The sequence below is a fragment of the Delphinapterus leucas genome, chromosome X (assembly GCF_059928025.1).
Source record: "Delphinapterus leucas isolate spDelLeu-1000000601 "Yukka" chromosome X, BTC_Dleu_Yukka2, whole genome shotgun sequence".
NCBI classification, from domain to species: Eukaryota; Metazoa; Chordata; class Mammalia; order Artiodactyla; family Monodontidae; genus Delphinapterus; species Delphinapterus leucas.
Window position 1 is genome coordinate 117,294,282 of NC_143150.1, and position 19,523 is coordinate 117,313,804.

The 19,523-nt window shown below is 50.6% G+C and overlaps 1 protein-coding gene across 8 annotated transcripts in view; it reads left to right on the forward strand.

The window, feature by feature from the left end:
- PHKA2 (phosphorylase kinase regulatory subunit alpha 2) overlaps positions 1–5,916 on the forward strand; it is an 82,357-nt gene extending 76,441 nt beyond the window's left edge. For 3 of the 8 annotated variants that reach the window (XM_089904725.1, XM_089904727.1, XM_089904726.1), the window contains 4 exons: positions 1,570–1,740; positions 3,284–3,337; positions 4,008–4,208; positions 4,668–5,914. In XM_089904725.1, coding sequence (XP_089760851.1) covers positions 1,570–1,740; positions 3,284–3,337; positions 4,008–4,208; positions 4,668–4,838 — 597 coding nt within the window. In that variant the 3' untranslated portion in view covers positions 4,839–5,914. The other 5 variants (XM_022565478.3, XM_022565481.3, XM_089904728.1 and 2 more) reach the window with 4 other exon arrangements.
- Positions 5,917–19,523: the final 13,607 nt, after the last annotated feature.

Sequence of the window (19,523 nt, forward strand, 5' to 3'; positions counted from 1 at the left end):
GAGCTCTCTGCTTATGCTCCTCGGTGGGGTGTGACTGAGGAGCACTTTTCTCACCAATTCCCAGGAGCTTCTGGAACTTTCGAGGCAGTGGTTTTGTGCCTTTCCGTTGAGTCACGGGGGTGAACCACTGCCAGCACGTGCTGATTGGCACTTTGTACGCAGAATGCCCCCCCGCTTGGCTTGAGGCCGCAGCTGAGATGGAAGGCTGGGAAGCGTTCTCATTGCAGAGGCGAGTCTGAATCCTCCTTGCGAAACTAGAGGCAGAAAACCAGCTGAGTCATTGATGAGCGTGGCTGTAATTACTTTTATTTGTATCTAATTGTTGCCGTATTTAAGTGGCAGTAATGAGCCCAATGGAATAACCCAGCCTAACAGCCTTTTCAAAATAAGATCCGATGAAGTCTCAATGCGCTCCAAGAAGGCTCCGGCCCTGCTGGCCTGCTTAACATTGGGTTTGCATTTTTAAACCTTTAAACTTGACGTTGCACACTGAGAAACGAAAGTGCCAGGTAGTCCAGAACAAAGATAATGTGTAAGGATGAAGGTTATCCCTTCCCCGACCCAGAGGCCAAGGGGTGAGAATCCATCCACGGGAAGAAAGCAGGTGTGAGCTTTGCCGCAGGGAGGCCGCCGCTGAGGGAACCGCTTTCAGGCCTGGTCTCAGGCCCCACCGGGAGCCTCTCAGAGCTGCCTCCGCAGTCGTGGGCGGGCCTGCGGCTCCCGAGGCAGAAGCAAAACTGCTGGCCCTGCCCCAGCGCTTCCCTCGTGGAGGCCGGAATAAATCCAGCCTCGGGGAGGAGGTGGGAAGGAGGTGATACCCCTCCTGCCTCAGCAAAGGCTCCCGGCTCGGAGGTGGTCATCGCCCCAAATTAGGATAAAGCGCCGTGCTGAGAACAGGCAAAGTAGAAAGCAATTGAAAAGGAAGGTGGAAATACCATAGCCTCTGAGGCCCCGCCACAAACGTGGGTTCCAGCCTTCCCTCCTTCCAGGGCTCCAGAGCCTTGCCCTGTGCTGTGTTGTGTTCTCGTGGCAGCTGCGCTGCCGGGGGAGTGACCACCACTCTCCGCGGCACCACAGGAGGAAAGTGGTCACTGTGGCGTTGGTCTCCGTGGGCTGCGGCGCCCGAGGAGTCACCTCCTCCAGGTCCGAGGCCTCCCCAAGCCCTCCAGCAGCAGTGCCTGCCGACCCCACGGCCGGGCGTGCTCCCAGGGTTTCCCGCATCTGCACTCGGGGTGCACACCTGTGCCCCACTGCTCAGATGAGGCTGAGCGCGCTCGCGGCGAGTTAGAGACTGGAGCAGCCGATGTGGAGTCGGGATTCGCAGCCCCCCCAGAGCCCACCCCCTGACCTGCTCGGCCTCTCCGTTGGGTCAGGGGCTTCTTATGCTGTACTTCCTCTTGGGGGCTGGGAAGAGTGCACGGAAGGAGCTTAGTAAACGGACCGGGGCAGAAAGGAGTGAATCCAGCTGGTGGTGTTGACTGGTTTACAGAGCCGCCCTCTCGGTGACCAGCACTGCCATGGGGTGCCGGCTGTGAGGCTTCTGAAGGCCGCGCCTTTTCTGTCTTGCAGAGGTCCAGCACCCCATCCTCACCCACGGGCACGTCGTCGTCAGACTCAGGTGGGCATCACATCGGCTGGGGGGAGCGGCAGGGCCAGTGGCTGCGCAGGAGAAGGCTGGACGGGGCCATCAACAGGGTCCCCGTGGGATTTTACCAGAAGGTGTGGCAGATCCTTCAGAAGGTGAGCTTGGCCACTGTGCTGCATCCCATAGGCACTGGTGCTGAGGCGTGCTGGCACCTACAGGTAGCAGGCGGCTGCAGAACAGGCGCATAACCCCCAACCTTAGGTAGCTCACGGCCTAGAGCAGGGTTTCTCCCCCCTCGGCACCATTGACTTTTGGGGCTGGGTAATTCTCACTTCCGGGGCTGCCCTGTGCATTGTGGGATGTTAAGCGACATCCCTGGTCTCCACCTGCTAGATGCTGGTAGCACCCCCTCCCCCAGTGTGACAACCAAAATGTCCCCGGACATTGCCGAGTAGTATCCTCTGGGAGGCAAATTGCCACTGGTTGAGAAACACTGGCTGGAAACCCAACAAGATAGATAAGGTGGCAGCCCAGGTTGTGGGGGGCCACCTTTGACGTAATTTAGGAACGCAGAAAAGTCAGAAGGTAGGCAAGAACCAGAGAAGGCAGGGAAAGCTCTGGATGAAACGCCGTAACCCGGCTGACCCAGAACAGCCGCAGGAGCCACGCCCCTTGGTCCCTGCACCCGCCTCCTGTCTCGCTCCCACATCAGCCTCAGAGCGTCCCGGTGTCTCCCTGGGCCCCACCAGAGAGACTGTCTGCCTCCATTAGAAGCTTCTGTGCAAACCAAGAACCACAGGCAGGACCGAGTTTTTCCCTAAACTATTTTTGTTAGCTCATTTCACAGTAGAAGAGGCGAGGAGAGAAGAGGCATCCCTAAGACCCCGTACTGCAGCCCCTTCCCAAAGCCACAGCCCCTTTCGGCTGCGTTATGGCCCCTGTGAGGTCCTCCTCGTGGAGCTGGGCATGGAGAGGTCAGAGGGGTCCCTGTCCTCACAGCTGAACTCCGGTCCCCACGTGGGGGCAGGGCCCGAAGAGGCCTCTTGTCAGGAGGGAGGAGCGTTTGCTGCCCCTGCATCCTCAGCTCACCTGGGACGGAGGCGGTGCAGCTGCTGTCTCCAGGGCACAGGGAGTCAGGAGGCAGCCTGTGAGCCCAGAACTGTTCCTGGGGCCGGGCTTCCACCGGCTTCATACCAAGATGCTTTTATTATGAAAAAGCAGCATTTTGTATTGAGCCAGTGCTGGTTATTTATATACACGGGTGTGCGTGTGCGTGCATGTGCTCTAGTCTTTTGTGATTGGTGCTTATTATAGAAATCTCAAAAATAGATGCCTGCAAAGGCATAGAAGTATCACTTTGCCAGCAGGAAACATGCACATCTCCCTTTATCTGGCACCAAAGGGGGCCTCTCAGCCGCCAGGGCCGGGTTGCCAAGTGAAACTCGGAGCTCCCACAGAGGAGGACCCGGCAGCTCCCTGGGGCGTTGTTCGGGTGAGATCTGAACGATGCCTGCTGGTTCCATCGAAAAACACAGCCTGTGGGCAGTGAGAACAAGCCCTCTAAAAATAACTCCGACAGTCTGGCGTGTGCCAGTCCTCGTGCTGGCTTCCAGGGCAGAGCGACTTGAGTGTGTGTGCGCTGTTTTTAATCGCGTTCTGGAATCTGACTGAAATGTGAAATGCGTGTTCTGCCTCCAGTGTCACGGTCTGTCCATCGACGGTTATGTGCTTCCATCCTCGACGACGCGAGAGGTAGGATGGGAAAAACCCGAACGCCGTGAGTTTTCACTAAGTGCTTTATCTCTTGGACTCTGACCACTCACCCTTCTTTCAAGCTTGTTACATACAGACAGGGCATTTGTAGATCGATCTTTCTAGACACTTAACCCTCAAGTTTTGCAAAGTTTTTTTTCCCCACATCTGTTGCATCATCTTTTCTCTTTCCCCTCAGAAAGAGCATGTCTGGACTATCGACATCTTTAGATTTGTTTCTGAAAACTCTCTTAAGAGAAGAGCAAAGTTGCTCGCCATGCTTATCGGACCCACGGCAGAGAGCAGTCATCTTCCCTGGTTTCTTTCCCCCATTCATTCTTTTAAAAAATGGATCTTTTAGTTTTTACACCACCCAAGGCACCATGCTATGCGCCACAAGGAATAATGAAGAAAGAGAGATAAGAAATGGCCCTGCCCCTGGAAGTCGCAGTCCAGCGGGATAGGTGACTAATGCTAGGACAAGGCTGACTGACGCCCAGGGCAGAGCTTTCAGCTTCCTGCCCCAGAGGATTCCTGTGGGCAGAATTAGCAAAGTGGCCGGAGAGGAGGCAGCGTTTACGCTGAGCCACTGGGTGCTGTGGGCAGCGTGGGTGACAGGACTGTGTCTGTGCTCGGTTCACTCGTGACCCCCTGCTGGTCCCTTTGGCAGATGACCCCACAGGAGATCAAGTTTGCTGTCCACGTTGAGTCGGTGCTGAACCGAGTGCCGCAGCCTGAGTACCGGCAGCTGCTGGTGGAGGCCATCATGGTGCTGACGCTGCTCTCGGACACGGAGATGAACAGCATTGGGGGCATCATCCATGTGGACCAGATCGTGCACGTGGCCAACCAGCTGTTCCTGCAGGACCAGGTGGGTGTGCCCAGAGCCAAGGTGGGGACAGCGGCAGTGCAGCCGGGTTGGCTGGCATTTATCTCTGTCGAGGCTGGAGATCCTGTGACCAATAGGAAAGAATATTCTCGAACAAAGATAATGTCATCACAGATGGTGGGAAAATGTCAACCATTTGGTTTGAAAATGGCACAGTGGCCACTGGGAGATCTAAAGACCTTTGGAGATGGACAGGCCCATTTCAGCATAGGTTCTAGTGCCAGCACCAGCCTCGCGACATGTCTGGCCCCAAGTAAACCAACCACTTAGCCTGCACCAAAGTCGAGCTAGAAGAAGCCGTCCTCTCATCCTAGAATCAGTGATGTGCTGCCAACTCGGGCGGGTGGGGACACGGTGCCCAGAGTAGAGGCCATCTGTCCCCCCGTTAGGCCGGTAGCGCCAGCTCTGCTCACGTGTTGCCTCTGCCCTTTCCTGCTGCAGATGTCGATCGGTGCCACGGACACACTGGAGAAGGACCAAGACACGGGCATTTGCCACTTCTTTTACGACAGTGCTCCCAGCGGGGCTTATGGGACAATGACCTACCTAACGAAGGCGGTGGCTTCTCATCTGCAGGAATTGCTGCCCAGTTCAGGCTGCCAGATGCAGTAGGGCCTTGGCGCTCTGAGTCTGTCGCTTTCTCGTGGGAACTTTCTTGTGTTCCCCAAGATCCCCTGTGCTGTCACAAAAGCATTTCCCGTCAGAAGCACTGGCAGGGAGGAGGTGGCAGTAACACACCTGAAAGCAGTATACGTCCAAGCCGCAGAATCCTGTGCCCGCCCCCGAGGAGCGCCCTGGGATCATCTTCTTGCATTCATTTTGCTGGGAAGTTTGTCACAGCATCTGGTCTCCTGGAGTCTGAGGAGGTATCGGAAATTGGTCTCCTCTTGTGAGTGCAGAGTGAAGTGAGAAGGCAGCTTAAATTGGCTTTCGCAGAGTTGCCGAACAGGTTCAGTGAGCTAGTGATACATCTTCAAGATGAAAAGATCCTTCCCACAGCTGCGGACCTTGGCAAGGGGCACATCTTAACAGGGTACAGTCTGTCTGTGGGTCAAAATGTGCAGCAAATAGAACTCATTCTGCAGAGGTTTGGTTGTCTTGTGCCTTGCTTTCCTTCTTGGCCTGTTGCTGTCTCATTGGCAGCTACCTTTGCGTGACGGTTCGCCTTCACCAAGATTTAGAAAATTGCTCCCACTTGACTTTGGCTCATGGTCTTCAAGGATTTTATCTTGGCCACCCGTGAGTTAGGGATTTCTCCTGCCTTATGAAAAAATCCCACATCATCTTCCAGAATCTAACCAAAAAGAAAAAAGGCAGAGGAGAAGCCAACCCTTCTTATACCTGGGCCAACTGTTGTTTTGGGGCTGGCATAGGCAGGGAGTCCCTCTGGAAGGCCTGTGCCCCCGCCCCCCTCATGGGGTGACGGCCGGCAGGGAGCGGCACGTCCGCCGTGTTCTGGGGGAGCCACGTGATGAGTCTGCAGCACCAGACGCCACAGAAGTAAGTGCGTGCCGTGCTCAGAAACAATGCTTCCCTCTGCGGCAGAGCCAGGCTGGGGCCTCAAGCCCTTCTCACAGCAGCACTTTTGCCTTAAGGCTCTCAGGTGGGGTGTAGCTGGAGGCCTTGATTGCAGAGGCGTGAGGACAAATCCTGATGGGGCAGGGCCTCGCCAGTCTTTCTTTGCCAAGGTCCTGATGGATGGAGTTTCTCTCCAGGTGTCTTACGGGGATGGGGGGGTGGGCATGACACACAACAGGGAAAACCGTTTCTGTGGATAACGGACTCTGAAGGACAGTCACCTGGTGGCCTCGTGGTGTGCTCTGGCTGGTTGAGGGTGACGGCTTAGATTGGTGATGACTCTGCCTCTGAAATGGAAACTTGGCCATTGGATCTTTGCGTGGAAGTTTGCGTGAAGGTGGAGAAGGCCGATGCTCAGGCTGCTTTGAGAGGACAGCAAGGTGCCCAGTGCCCCTCAGAGTCAAGATGCAGCACTGACCAGTATTCTTGAAGCAGAGGAAAGGCAGGGACAGTTCCTGCTAAAGAGCCTCGCTTCAGTCCAAGCCAAACACTTTGTAGTTGCCCCTGGGGCAGAGAGTGTGGAACACGAGTCTGGGCTCACTTACCCGCTCGGTGGTGCACAGGCACTGTTTACACGGGACATCAGTGCCTTGGCTTCATATTTGTTTGAAACCATAATATTTTCCTTGCTGAGGTACAGAGTAGTTACATAAAGAAAAGTGCCCAGGGGGCTTCCCTTCCCAGGTGGCGCAGTGGTTGGGAGTCCGCCTGCCGATGCAGGGGACGCGGGTTCGTGCCCCGGTCCGGGAAGATCCCACATGCCGCGGAGCGGCTGGGCCCGTGAGCCATGGCCGCTGAGCCTGCGCGTCCGGAGCCTGTGCCCCGCAACAGGAGAGGCCACAACAGTGAGAGGCCCGCATACCGCTAAAGAAAAAAACAAGAACAGTGCCCAAAATCTCTCTCAATTTCTGCTCCAGTGGACTCCCACATCCCCTCTCCTTCCTATTACTGTCGGTATGTCAAACCTTTCTCCTCAGATTACTAGATGGTTCCTTCTGTCATTCATCGGCACGTGTGGGATGCTCTGTCCGTGACTCGGTGCTCAAGGCCCTCAGCCTGCGCAGGAAAGCCAGTGTGAACAGATGACCAGGCTTTAGCGTGGTGGGCTAGGGCTGGGCTGGGAAGGTAGGGACGGCCCAGAGCCCTGCCATCAGCATGGCAGATCCCGGAGACAGTGTGGGTGGCCTGGCGCCGTGCCCCCCACAGTGCCCGGAGCCTTCCTGTTTGTGCCCCGTTTTGTGCCCCGTGTTTGTGCTCCCTGTTTGTGCCCCGTCTTCCCTTGGAAGCCAGTTTGCTCTCATTTGCCTCGGCGGGTCCAGGGGGGGTCACAGCCACCCACGTTTCATAGTCGCATTTTCATGGCCTTTATTTCTGGTGTCTTTAAGACATGCTTGACATAAGACTCATGTCATTCACCAGATAGACTCCCTGGTGGATCATTTCAAACACAGATAATGTAAGAAAGGTACAAGCCGCTAAAGGCCCGGCTGCTTCTTGGGCAAAGGCTCGAGAAGAGTTACAGCCCTCCAGAATGAGCCAGGTGCTAATTTAGAACGATCACCTGCCTGTGGATGACGCGCAAAGTCACAGATGCTGTGTTTGGGCTCACCAACCGAGACGCGGGCGGCCAGGAGAAGAGCCATAATAAGCAATTCAACTGAGCCTTCGATTCACTCTTTTGAAACCTCTTTGAAATGAAATCCTGAAATAGTACCACATTTCCACAGGCACCAAGCTGTCAGCTTCAAAGAAGAACAGCCTTCTGAGGCTTGATCCCTTTTACGAGCAGCTGAGGCCCACACCACCAAGAAGAGGAACAGATGTTCGAGGGGGATGGGAGAGGCCTGTCCTGCCACCATCCTGGCCTCTGCGGATGGGCCCAGGTTTCCATACCAGGAGCCCCTGGCACCTTGGGGCTGGGCAGCAACGAAGACCCAGCAGAGCCAAAAATAAATTAATAAATAAATACATGCATACATTTTATAGGAAAAAAGAAGAACCTGAATGTCATAGAAAGCAGTTCTGGAATTTGCAGGGCCTTGGGGTTAAAATACTGATGATGATTGTATGGCAGATGTGCAGAAATAAGAGAGCTCTGTTTAAGAGGGTGCCGGGCCACAGAGCGTTTTCATTTCATTTCTCGGTAAACCCTTTTCTGCAGCTAAGGAGTAACAAAACTAATCAACTTGAATTCCAGTCACAGGAAGCCAGATATGCCCAGTAGCAACCCAGGCTGGGCTGGGGGAGCCGGGAGGCTGTCCGGTCAAGCCAGCATCTCCCCAGTGGACATCAGCCCGGAGGTCAGAGCCTCTGCAACTCCCCTGAGATGCGGCGAATAAAAGGAGAGATCGTTACGCAATAGCTGCCTGGATAGAGAGGATATAAATGCTCCTTGTGTAAAAGAAAGAAAAAAGACCAGAAGATCAGGAGGCAAGAGAAACAAGTTTGTCAGTTGATGGATGCCATTTATTTCTGGACAAGAAGACAGGTGGCTCGGCCTCCCTTGATGTAAATGACAGCAGAGCATCTCTCAGTTCTGTTGACTTGCGCGGGAGTCTGGCAAATCGCTTTTGTCTTCCCTGCTTCCTTGTCAAAAGGTACAAAAGCCTCCCACCCCCTCCCTTGGCGCCATCATCTTTCAAGGTGACTCTTATGCTTTTGAAGTCCCTGCCATCTGTTCTGTACAGCTCTGCACTTCGCATGTTCCCAGAATGCCTTCTGTTCTCCCGGACTTGGCCACTGATAACTCTGCTTGTGAGGGGAAGGTAAAGACACACTGCCACCTTCTTAGAGCCCAGTGTGCCCTTGTTCCCTCAAAGCCATTTAGGAGAAGCTGTATCCTTAAGTTACCAAGAGAATTCTCTGAGGAACAAGACCCCTGAAACCGCAAGAGAGACCAATTCTCAAACCCAAAGCACACAGTGTTTGATAGTTTGGGAGAGGGAAAAATTCCATCCGAAAACAACTGTGTATGTTTTTAAGGAACATATGTGCAATTTTGGCAAAAATGCCTTCTTAGAAGGACTGGCATCATCGTAACCATTGAACTCTGAAGTCACGTGATTCCTCCCTCTGTCTTGTTGCAGTATGTCAGCTATTCTGAAAAATGGATTGCTCAAGAAGGCACTTACTGGGGGCCTATTACAGTATTACCCAGGCGTCACTCTGCCCACAGAATACGGACCAGCGTGGCGGGATGAAGAAACGCCTGTCGTTTGAGAAGACCTCTAAGGAGGCACGTTGTCCGGCGTCCCATGGAAGCATTCCTAGCACCGCTCCACCAGGACAGCCATGCGTCGGCCCTCAATCCTGAGCGTCTTTGACCTGTCTCAGCGGGGTGGCCGCCAGACGCCTCCAGCTGGTGCGCTAAGGGTGTGGCCCCGAGCTACTTCTGAAATGGGCACGGGGCAATGGTTACGCCTTCCAGTTTTCCTTTTTGAAAGACCTTTCCAGATACAAGCCCAGGATAGACTTGCCAAGGAGAATTCATAGTCACTGGCTCTATTCTCTCACGGCCTCTGTGTCACCTTTCACCACTGTGTTAGTTGCAAATTACAGACAGCAACTCTAGCTGGGTAGGAAACACGTTTCTTAAAGGATATTGGATAAGTCACATGATCACTAGACTTGGCGACTCCCCAGCCAAGAACAAGGCCCCAGGTCACCGGGCTCACGCCCTGGAGCTTACACCGCAGATGCCCCCAACGCTGACCAATGTCACGAGGACCACCGCCTCCTCTCTTTCAGAAACTATTCTAAACGTAGAGGCTGCCACCTGTCAACAGAGTAGGTTTCATACAGTCACTAGCCGTCAAGTCAGACTCTGGCAGGTGTGTTCCATCAGCTGGGGCGGGGTTGTCAGCTGAGAGGGAGGTCGGAAAAGCCAGCATCTGAGACTTCCTCCTCCTCGAGTGGAGGCGGGGCCGGCTTCATAACATGGGGGACCACCCCCCCCAGACCCAGGAAGGGCGTTCCGATGCTGAGCATCTAAAACGAAGCGTCCACTACAGCCAGGACCCTTGGCTTGTATTCTTCTGTCCAGAGACGCAGGACATGTGCTCTCCCGGGGTCTGCCCTTTGGCGAGGCTTGGTCAGTGGGAGTGAAGAGGGTGTGCACAGCAGGCGGCCAGTGCCCCCTCTGGGCTCAAGCTGGACCAATCACAGCTTCTCTCTGCCTGTAGAAATGTTTCTAAGTCATGGGGGCTGGGTCGCTGCTGCTACCCGGCCTGCACAGCAGACCGCCTCCTGCCACTCAGCTTCCAAGGAGCTGTTGCAAAGCTACCGGCATACCAGCCCAGCCCTGGTAGCCTTTTCCTGGACCCTCTGAGTGACAGCCCATCTGGGACAAGACGCAAATGATTGTCTCATCTTTCCTTCTAAGTCTTTAGCCAGCTGGGGGATTTAAAAATAAAGAGTTGGAACTGATTCGAAGTGTAAGCCTGTGTCCTGACAGTGTGAATAAATTCCCCCAGCTGTCACCGAGGTTCCATCCCTGAATTCTCGCAAGCGTCCGAGCCACTGTCTCCTGAGCTCCAGAGAGCCCAGCCGCGGAGGCGAGTCGGCCTCTGGCGCTCCCCTCCCTCCCTCCCTCCCTCCTTCCGTGGCAGCTCCCCCGAAGTGCTCTCCCCCTCATTAACCACAGAGCTCCATCTGGAGTGAAAAACGGCCCAGCAGGCGCCGAGGCGGTCTCTGTGCCGGAGATGAAGCCGGGCTTGGCGGCCCCGGCGGTGCAGAGCACTGGAGCCTGAGTTGACCTTGCAGCCCGGGTCTCCAGAAAGATCTCTGGGCTTTTCATCCCCTAAAGCAGCGAGCTGACATGTGCTACGGTGATCACACACACACACACACGCTTCTGTCCCCAGGTCCCCTGAGACCAGAGATGGCTTTTGTGCCGTCAGCACACATTTCTGCGGCTGGCGCTGTGCCCTGCAGCGCACGCCTCCTAAAGGCAAGAGACAAAATAAGCAGGTCAACCGTGGAAGGGGGATCAAATCAAGAGCCCAGAGCAAAGGGTCCACTCTGAGCACGGGGCCAGTGGGGAATCTGCAGAGTAAACCCACCAGCCCTCCACCAGGACCACCCTGTTTTCTCGACAATGACGACACAGGAAGAAGAAGAAAGGGCAGCCCCAAACCCTCCCCTGGGTGCGATGGGCCTCCCTCCCCTAGCAGGTCACGGATGAGTAAGATACCCACCTGCAAAACGTTCTGGGTGACGGGGCAGGAGCTTCTCAAGAATGTACTGGACCTCGGCCTATAGCTGTCCGAACCCAGTGCGGGGGAGGGGGGTGGGGGGTGGGGTTCAGCGGAGGGCACGGGGCCAAGCCCATCTCCCTGTCTCCATGTAACTCGGCCAAGAGGGCTGAGAAGCCAACCCCCAAGTCCTCCTTCCTCTCCTGGCCCAGATCGTAAACGAATGAGCAATTAGATGCATAATGTGTTGGGATGACAAGAGGCTGGACAAGATTAAAGCAGACAAAGAGGGCAGGGAGGCCTGGGGGCAGCGGGGACTGTCATATGGGATGAGTAGACAAGACCCCTGATAAGGCAGGATTTGATCAGAGACCTGGAGGAAGTGAGGGCCTGAACTTAGGGGAAACTAAGGGGGAAAATGCGCCAGATCGAGGGAACAACCAGTGCAAAAGCCCCGAGGCAGGAATGCACCTAACATGTCTTTGGAACAGGAAGGAGGCCAGAGGGTGCAGACTGGTGCCATCAAGGGGAGGAGTGTAGACCTTGGCTTTTGCCCCAAATCACTGGGGGGTTTGGGACAGAGGAATGCCAACCCTTCCAGAGATCGGCTCCACAGGGAAGCAGGGGCAGAGGAGAGAAGGGTTCATTTCGCAGCAGGTTTGGAGAGACTGTGTGTCTCTGGGAGGGTGAGACGAAAGGGGCAAGTGCCCAAGGTGATTTAACTTCCTTCCAACCCCACTTGAGAAGCAGACAAGCTCCTCCTGAAGCTGGAAAATGGAGGTGATCGAATGACTGAATGACAGAGGAAAACTATTCCTGTTCCCTTCCTCAACCCTCCTCTCCCTCTCAGGCCTAAAATCCTGTGTGGTCCTTAGATCATTTTCAAGCAAACATACATACGCGTGCACCCAGCCATCGGCCGGCCACCGCCTGCCACACTTCCTCTGCCGGGGCTGCAAGTCCTGTGCAGAGCAAGGGGCCTCAAAGGGAACAGTGGCTGCACTTGGTCCCCAGGGCTCCGCCCAGGCTTGCAGTCTCCTGCTGTCCCCACCCCTGAAGAAGTTTCTCCCCGTCCCCAACCCAGGGGACATCAGACCTCTTCTCTGCCATCCACAAGAGCCCAGCTGCCTTTCAAGTCGGGCCTCAGAAAGCACGAGGAAGAATGGGGTGGCTGAGGCCTTCTAGGCTCTAAAGGCTTCACATTCTGCAAGCCATTCAAAGGCTGCTTCCTCTGCGCTTTAAATAGCTGTGCTGTGCTGAGTTTTAAATTTGACACATTTCTTTTTCTGAAGCTAAAAAAGGCACAGTGGAGAAAGCAAGCAAGCAAGAAATGTAGTGAGTCATTGGGAGGAAGCGAGCTGCTCCCGCTTGGAGGCCGTGGTCAGGGGAATGGTGGTGGGAATAGGTGAGGCCAACAGGATTGGCTCTGAGTCATCTCGGGAATAGGCGAGAGTCTGGCGGGTCTTAACAGCTGGTAAGCCCCAGGTATGTTGGAAAGACAGAGGAAGGCGACAGACATTTAAACTGAACATCTGGTCGAGTAGCACATCCCTCAGACATTGGAAAAGAACACACTTTCACCCCCGTACATTTGCTTAGTTAGATGACCATTCTTAGCACCAGGATTTTACAGATGGGGAAACGGAGGCTCAAGAGGCTTGTGAATTTCATAAATTCTCCTGCGTTAGATCAGGACTAAAGCCTGTGTTTCAAGACTCCATGTTTACCTAGATCTGGGCAAAGAATACTGCATTTCATTTACAAATTTACCTCAGAAGACAGCCTCTCATTTTCTTGGATTACACAAGACTTAGACGGCAGATATGGAGACAGCTATTGCAGGGGATGCATTCCAGCCTACTTAAGAACCAGACGCGCCGTACAGGCAGGCGCCAGGCCTCGGGTGGGCACAGAGCTCGGGGCTAGACTAACAGTGCTCCGAGCGTGGCCCTCAGCCGGCCCCTAGGTGGCCCTTAGCTCCCCAGCTAAAGCTGGGAGGCCATGTCCTGCTCCACTTTCTCTAAGGGTCCATTTCAATTTAGAAGAAATGTGGTTAGTGCTTTGGAAACTGCAAAGCTCTTAACCAGAGTGTCTGTTTTAATGTGGGCCCTGCCACCCTAGAGACCTTGACCAGATGGTGAGCCTCTGACAAAATTGGAAGCAAGGCAGAGGCAGCAGTTGCCTTAAGGCATCGAACCTGGCTTTGACCGCTTCCTGGGCCCCCAGCCCTTTCTCCCCCAGGCACTCTGGGGTGAGCCGGGCAAGCAGTCAGATCCCCACATTGCTGCTGGGAGCTGGGCACCCTTGGATTGTACATAGTCTCTTGGTGCCTCAGTTTTCTCCTCTGTGAGATGGGATGGATTATATAAACCGTCCTCACTGGAGGTTCCAGAGATTAACAGGATAATGTGTGTAATAATAATCATAATAATGTATATATACTAATGTCATGATAATGCGTGTAAGCCACTGGCACGTGGCAAAGGCTAAGTAGACAGCGGCTGTAGTCACCTTCCCCCACGGCGCCTCCCACCTAGGTCTGCAGACTCCAATCCCCATGGGAGGCAGCCCAGGTGCTTTTGAATGTGGGCTGTGGATCCAGACAGGCTGCTTTTTAGCTGCATACCCGCGGACAGCAAGTCCTTCCTCTGAGCCGCGTTTCCTCGTCTGTCAAGAGGGGATAATCAGAACTCTCCATTTAAGGATTTGGAGGACGATTAAAAATTAGATAATGGGAGTAAAAAATTGTTTAAAAGAAGGTCCATCAGTACTGCAACCTGGCAAAGCTTGGGTTAAGCCCAATTCAGGTGTTAGTTACACTCTAGAGAGGCCAAGGTCACTGCCCTCTTCTCCGCCCTGAGCAGGGCTCTCTGCTGTGGACCAAGGACAAAGCAGGGCAGACAGAGGCAGGGGATGGCACTTTGGGGAGAAGGAGCAAAGAGTTTCAAAGCCCTATCTTCATCTTCAACCTCTGAATTCCTTCTTCCTCTTGGAACTTGTCACCAAGGGCCTGGTGTGACAAGAGAGGGCTGGAGCCTCCTCCCTTCCTTGGGAGAAGTATTGCTGTTCTCGGAGAAGAGAGCATCTGGGATGGGCGCAGGCCAGGCAGCAGCTGAGGGGCAGAGTCAGGGAGCCAGCAGGACATGGCGTTGCTTTGCTGAGACCACAAGAGCTGCCTTGCTTGGGAATGGTTCAGAGCACCGCCCCTGAGCTGGCGCCTGCCTGCCTGGGGTCCAACTCCGCTGTGAAGTGGGGCCTGTGATAGCACCTCCATCTCATATGATTGTTACAAGGATTAAATGTATTAATTCTTAAGGTGCTTGGATATCACTTGGTACCACAGTAAGTGCTAAGTAAATGTTTGTTTGAATTTTTTTGAAAAAATTAGATAGAATACAGCTCCTGGAACCTAGCAAACATTCAATGAATTCCTGTTTAAAAACAGCCCCCAAATGCCTTCTCTCCCCGACTGTCCTCACTCCAGCCAGTCTTCTGTTTCGTCTGAGAGACTCATGTTGCTGAAGTATTAGAGGAAAGAAACCTTGATGGTCATTGGCCATTCCCAGCCTTTTCAGGGGTGTTTGCCTTTCATAAGTCATGTTTTAGCCTCAGTGAAAGCAATAACTTGTGGAATCTCAGCCTCTGAGCTAGACAGTATGATGGGGAGCTAAAGGGGAAAGGAGATGGGACAGTAAAAGGCCCTCAACCCCCTCCCGTCATGTTTTTTGCTTAAGTATGGGCTGGCACTGCCCGAACCCGTGGCGGAGGGGAGGGTGGGGCGGGGGGGGCACACGTGCTCTGAAGACCTGTCTCTTCCCAGAACTCTAAAAGGCGGGATGATACTAGTGGATAGATTCTTCAGTAATCTCTCAGGATACTTTCAGCTGTACATCATAGGCTACCCAGCTATCAGTGGCTTAAACAATAAAGATAATCATCATCTCATTTAACAAGGAGTCTGGAGCCAGGAGGTTGCAGGGTTGGTTCAGTGGCTCAGTAATGTCATGAATGATCCATGCCCTTCCCATCTTCCTTCTCTATCATCCTTAGAATGTGTTGTTTCCTTCTCTCATGGTTGCAAGACAGCTGCCACAGCACCAAGCATCACACACTTAAAAGAAAACCAGAAAGGGAGGGGCAGGGCTTTCTTCTTGAGTCTCTCTCTCTCCCTCTTTCTCCCTCAATCCATTCCAGGCAGGGAAATCTTCCACAGAAACACTCTAATAGACTTTCCCATAATTCTGATTGGCCAGAACTGAGTCACATGCCTGTTTTAGACTAATCATTGGCAAAGACAATAAGGATTAACAGGAGAGCTTTAGAGCTACCATAGTTTTGAATATACAACTATTTGTGGCCCTGGGGGAAGGAGCCACCCTCTGAGACATCACCTGTCAAATACCTGACACAAAGTTGGGGTCCTATTAAGGAAGGGGAGGGATGGCTGCTGGATGGGCAACCTGGAGCTTATCCTGAACACTTAACCCCCTGGGTCATTGTCTTGGCCTCTTTCATGTTTCTTGAAATTTCCTGTGCCTTGTCCAGGGCCCTTTGCAGCTGTAGGAAAGGTGTTGCTCACTAAATACTTCGGGCGCTTCTACTTGTTGCCATAACTGTAACCACCTCCCCCTGCCTTCCGACCTTCCTACATGGTGGATTAAAGCAGAGAAACATAGACGAGACAAGCCACAATGTAGGTGAAGGTGTTAGAAAAAAGCTACAAGAGAATCATGATTAAATGTTCCAGACTCACCAGTTAAAAGACAAATGTCAGCAAATTAGGTTAATATGGAGAGATATGTACTGTTTATAAGCATACAGACATGAAAGGTTGAAAGGAAAAGGATGAAAGAGGACATGTCAGGCAAATGTTAACCAAAAGAGAGCTGGTATCACTGTGTTCATATCAGGTAAAATAGACTTCAGGACAAAAAGCAGTATTAAGGATGAAAAAGGTGACTATGTGATGATAAAAAAGCAAATTCACCAAGAAGAGATTTCCATTTTAAACATATATGTACCCAACAAAATAACTCCAAAATATATGAAGGAACCATTGATAGAACTACAAGAAGAAACCAATGAATCCATCTTCCTAGTAAGAGATTTCAACATATATCTTGACTACTAACAAGTTAGGCAGAACAAAATATCATCAAGGACATAGAAGACCTGAATGACACAATTAACCTTGATCGAATGGACAGATAGACAAGTCAACGCAACATTTTGAGAATACACTCTGGGTTCTCCATGCACACGTGTAACAGTAAAATTTTGATTATATACTAAGCCATAAAGAAAAAATTTTTTTTAAAAAAGAGCAAAGCTGGAGGAATCACACTCCCTGACTTAAGACTATACTCAAAACTACAGTCATCAAAACAGTATGATACTGTCACAAAAACGGACACATAGGTCAATGGAACAGAATAGAAAGCCCAGAAATAAACCTACACACCTATAGTCAATTAATCTCGGACAAAGGAGGCAAGAATATACAGTGCAGAAAAGACAGTCTCTTCAAAAAGTGGTGTTGGGAAAACTGGACAGCATCACGTAAAAGAATGAAATTAGAACATTTTCTCACACCATGTACAAAAATGCACTCAAAGTGTATTGAAGACCTAAATGTAAGACCAGAAACCATAAAACTCCTAGAAGAAAACAGAGAACACTCTGACATAAATTGTTTCAGTATCTTTTTGGATCTGTCTCCTAAGGCAAAAGAAACAAAAGCAAAAACAAATAAATGGGACCTAATTAAACTTAAAAGCTTTTGCACAGCAAGTGAAACCATCAACAAAATAAGACAACCTACTGAATGAGAGAAAACATTTGCAAATGATATGACCAGTAAGAGGTTAATATCCAAAATATATAAACAGCTCATACAACTGAATATCAGAAAAACAACCCAATCAAAAAATGGGCAGAAGGTCTGAATAGACATTTTTCCAAGGAAGACATACAGATGGCCAAAAGGCACATGAAAAGACGCTCAGCATCACTAATCATCAGAGAAATAGAAATCAAGACCACAATGAGATATCACTTCACACCTGTGAGAATGGCTATCATCAAAAAGACCACAAATACAGGGAACTCTGCTCAATACTCTGTAATAACCTATATGGGAAAAGAATCTGAAAAACAATAGATATATGTATATGTATAACTGAATCACTTTGCCATATACCTGAAACTAACACAACATTGTAAATCAACTATACTCCAATATAAAATTAAAAATTAAAAAAAACCACACAAATAACAAATGTTGGGGAGGATATGGAGAAAAGGGACCCCTGGTACACTGTTGATGGGCAGGTTAAGTTGGTGCAGCCACTGTGGAAAACAGTATGGATGTTCCTCAAAATAACTAAAAATAGAACCACCCTACGATCCTGGTCATGTGGTCCCCACCCCATCCCATGCCCCATCCCACTCCTGGGTATATATCCAAAGAAAATGAAACATTAATTCAAAAAGATACATGTACCCCAATGTTCACAGAAGCATTATTTACAATTGCCAAGATATGGAAGCAACCTAAGTGTCCGTCAACAGATGAATGGATAAGAAGGTGTGGTATATATATACACAATGGAATACTTCTCAGCCATAAAAAGAATGAAATTCTGCCGTTTGCAACAACATGGATGGACATAGAGAGCATTACGCTCAGTGAAATAAGTCAGACAGAGACAAATACTCTGTTATCACTTATATATGGAATCTAAAAAATAAAATGTATATTAAAAAAAAAACCAAACAGACTCACAACTATAGAGAAGAAATTAGTGGTTACTAGTAGGGAGAGGGAAGGGGGAGGGACAGATGGGGTAAGGAATTAAGAGGCACCAACTACTACATATAAAAATAAATAAGCTACAGGGATATATTGTACAGCACAGGAAATATAGCCAATATTTTATAATAACTATAAATGGACTATATTCTATAAAAGTATTGAATCACTATGTTGCACACCTGAAACTAATATAATATTGTAAATCAAGTATACTTCAATAAAGAAAGAAATATGCAGACCACAATCCTTGACCTTTAAAAATGTAAATAACCCCGAGACATTTACAAATGTTTTAAAAATTGCTAAGTAACTCACAGGCTAAAGAGGAATTCACATGAAACTTTTTAAAATCTCCAGAGGTGAATGAAAATGAAACTGGTGCATATCAAATCTTGTGACATACAGAAAAAACAATGCTTTGAGCGAAATTTATAACCTTAAATACTTGTATTAGAAAAGTTGACAACCTCAAGATTGATGAGCTAAGTTTCCACTTTAAGAAATTAGAGAAAGAACAACAAAGATAATAAAATAAGCACAGATCATTGAAATAGAAAACAAAGATACAAAAGAGATCAACAAAGCCTAAGGTGACCTTTTTAGGAAAAGTAACAAAATAGGTAAACCTTCATCAAGTTTGCTGAAGAAAACAGAAGAAACAAAAAGTATTATGAATGAAAAGGGGGACATGACTACAGAAGAACTAGATGTTAATAAAAAGATAATAAAAGAATACTAGCAAATTCAACAATATGGCAGCAGTTTTCAAAGTGAGACAAGAAGTGTCGGTGATGCTTGTGGCACACTATTCACGACAGCAAATGCCTGCAAGGGCTTCACCTGTCTGCGGGCGGGAATATCTTCACCTGGCCAGATTTTCTGAGGGATTCAGAAAGAATGAAGCACTGTGAGATGCAACAACATGGATGAATCTTAGCAATATAGCAGGATGATCAAAAAGATTACAAACAGCACGACACCCTTCTTATAAAATTAAACACACACACACACATTTTAGGAACATACACAGATGCATATGAAACCACAGAAAAGCAAGGGAGAGAAGAACAAGGCACACAGCCTTCTTTAACAAGATTCTGTTGGCTGGTGAGACAGGCATGAGATGGGGTAAGGACCATGTGACCAGGCTGAAGTTAGTGTCAGGGTTCTGACTTTTGTTTGGGGTAGTGGGTTTGCATGTGCTTATTGTTAAAAGTAGCAAGCTAGGGATTTCCCTGGTGGCGCAGTGGTTAAGAATGCGCCTGCCAATGCAGGGGACACAGGTTCGAGCCCTCGTCCGGGAAGATCCCACATGCCGTGGAGCACTAAACCCGTGCGCCAGAACTACTGAGCCTGCGTGCCACAACTACTGAATCCTGCGTGCCTAGAGCCCGTGCTCCACAACAAGAGAAGCCACCACAATGAGAGGCCCGCACACTGCAACGAAGAGTAGCCCCCGCTCGCCGCAACTAGAGAAAGCCTGTGCACAGCAACGAAGACCCAAGGCAGCCAAAAATAAATGAATTTATTTAAAAAATTAAAATAGCGAGCTAAATAACTAAATAAATAGGAGCAGGCCATGCTGGACCAGTGATGCAGAGTAGGTTGAGTGGAGAAGAGAAAGAGGCAGAAAAGCTATTCAGTTGGCAATCATCATCATTATTCTTCCCCACAGTCTAGGGGACAGACAGAGCTAACACAGCTGAGCGGGGG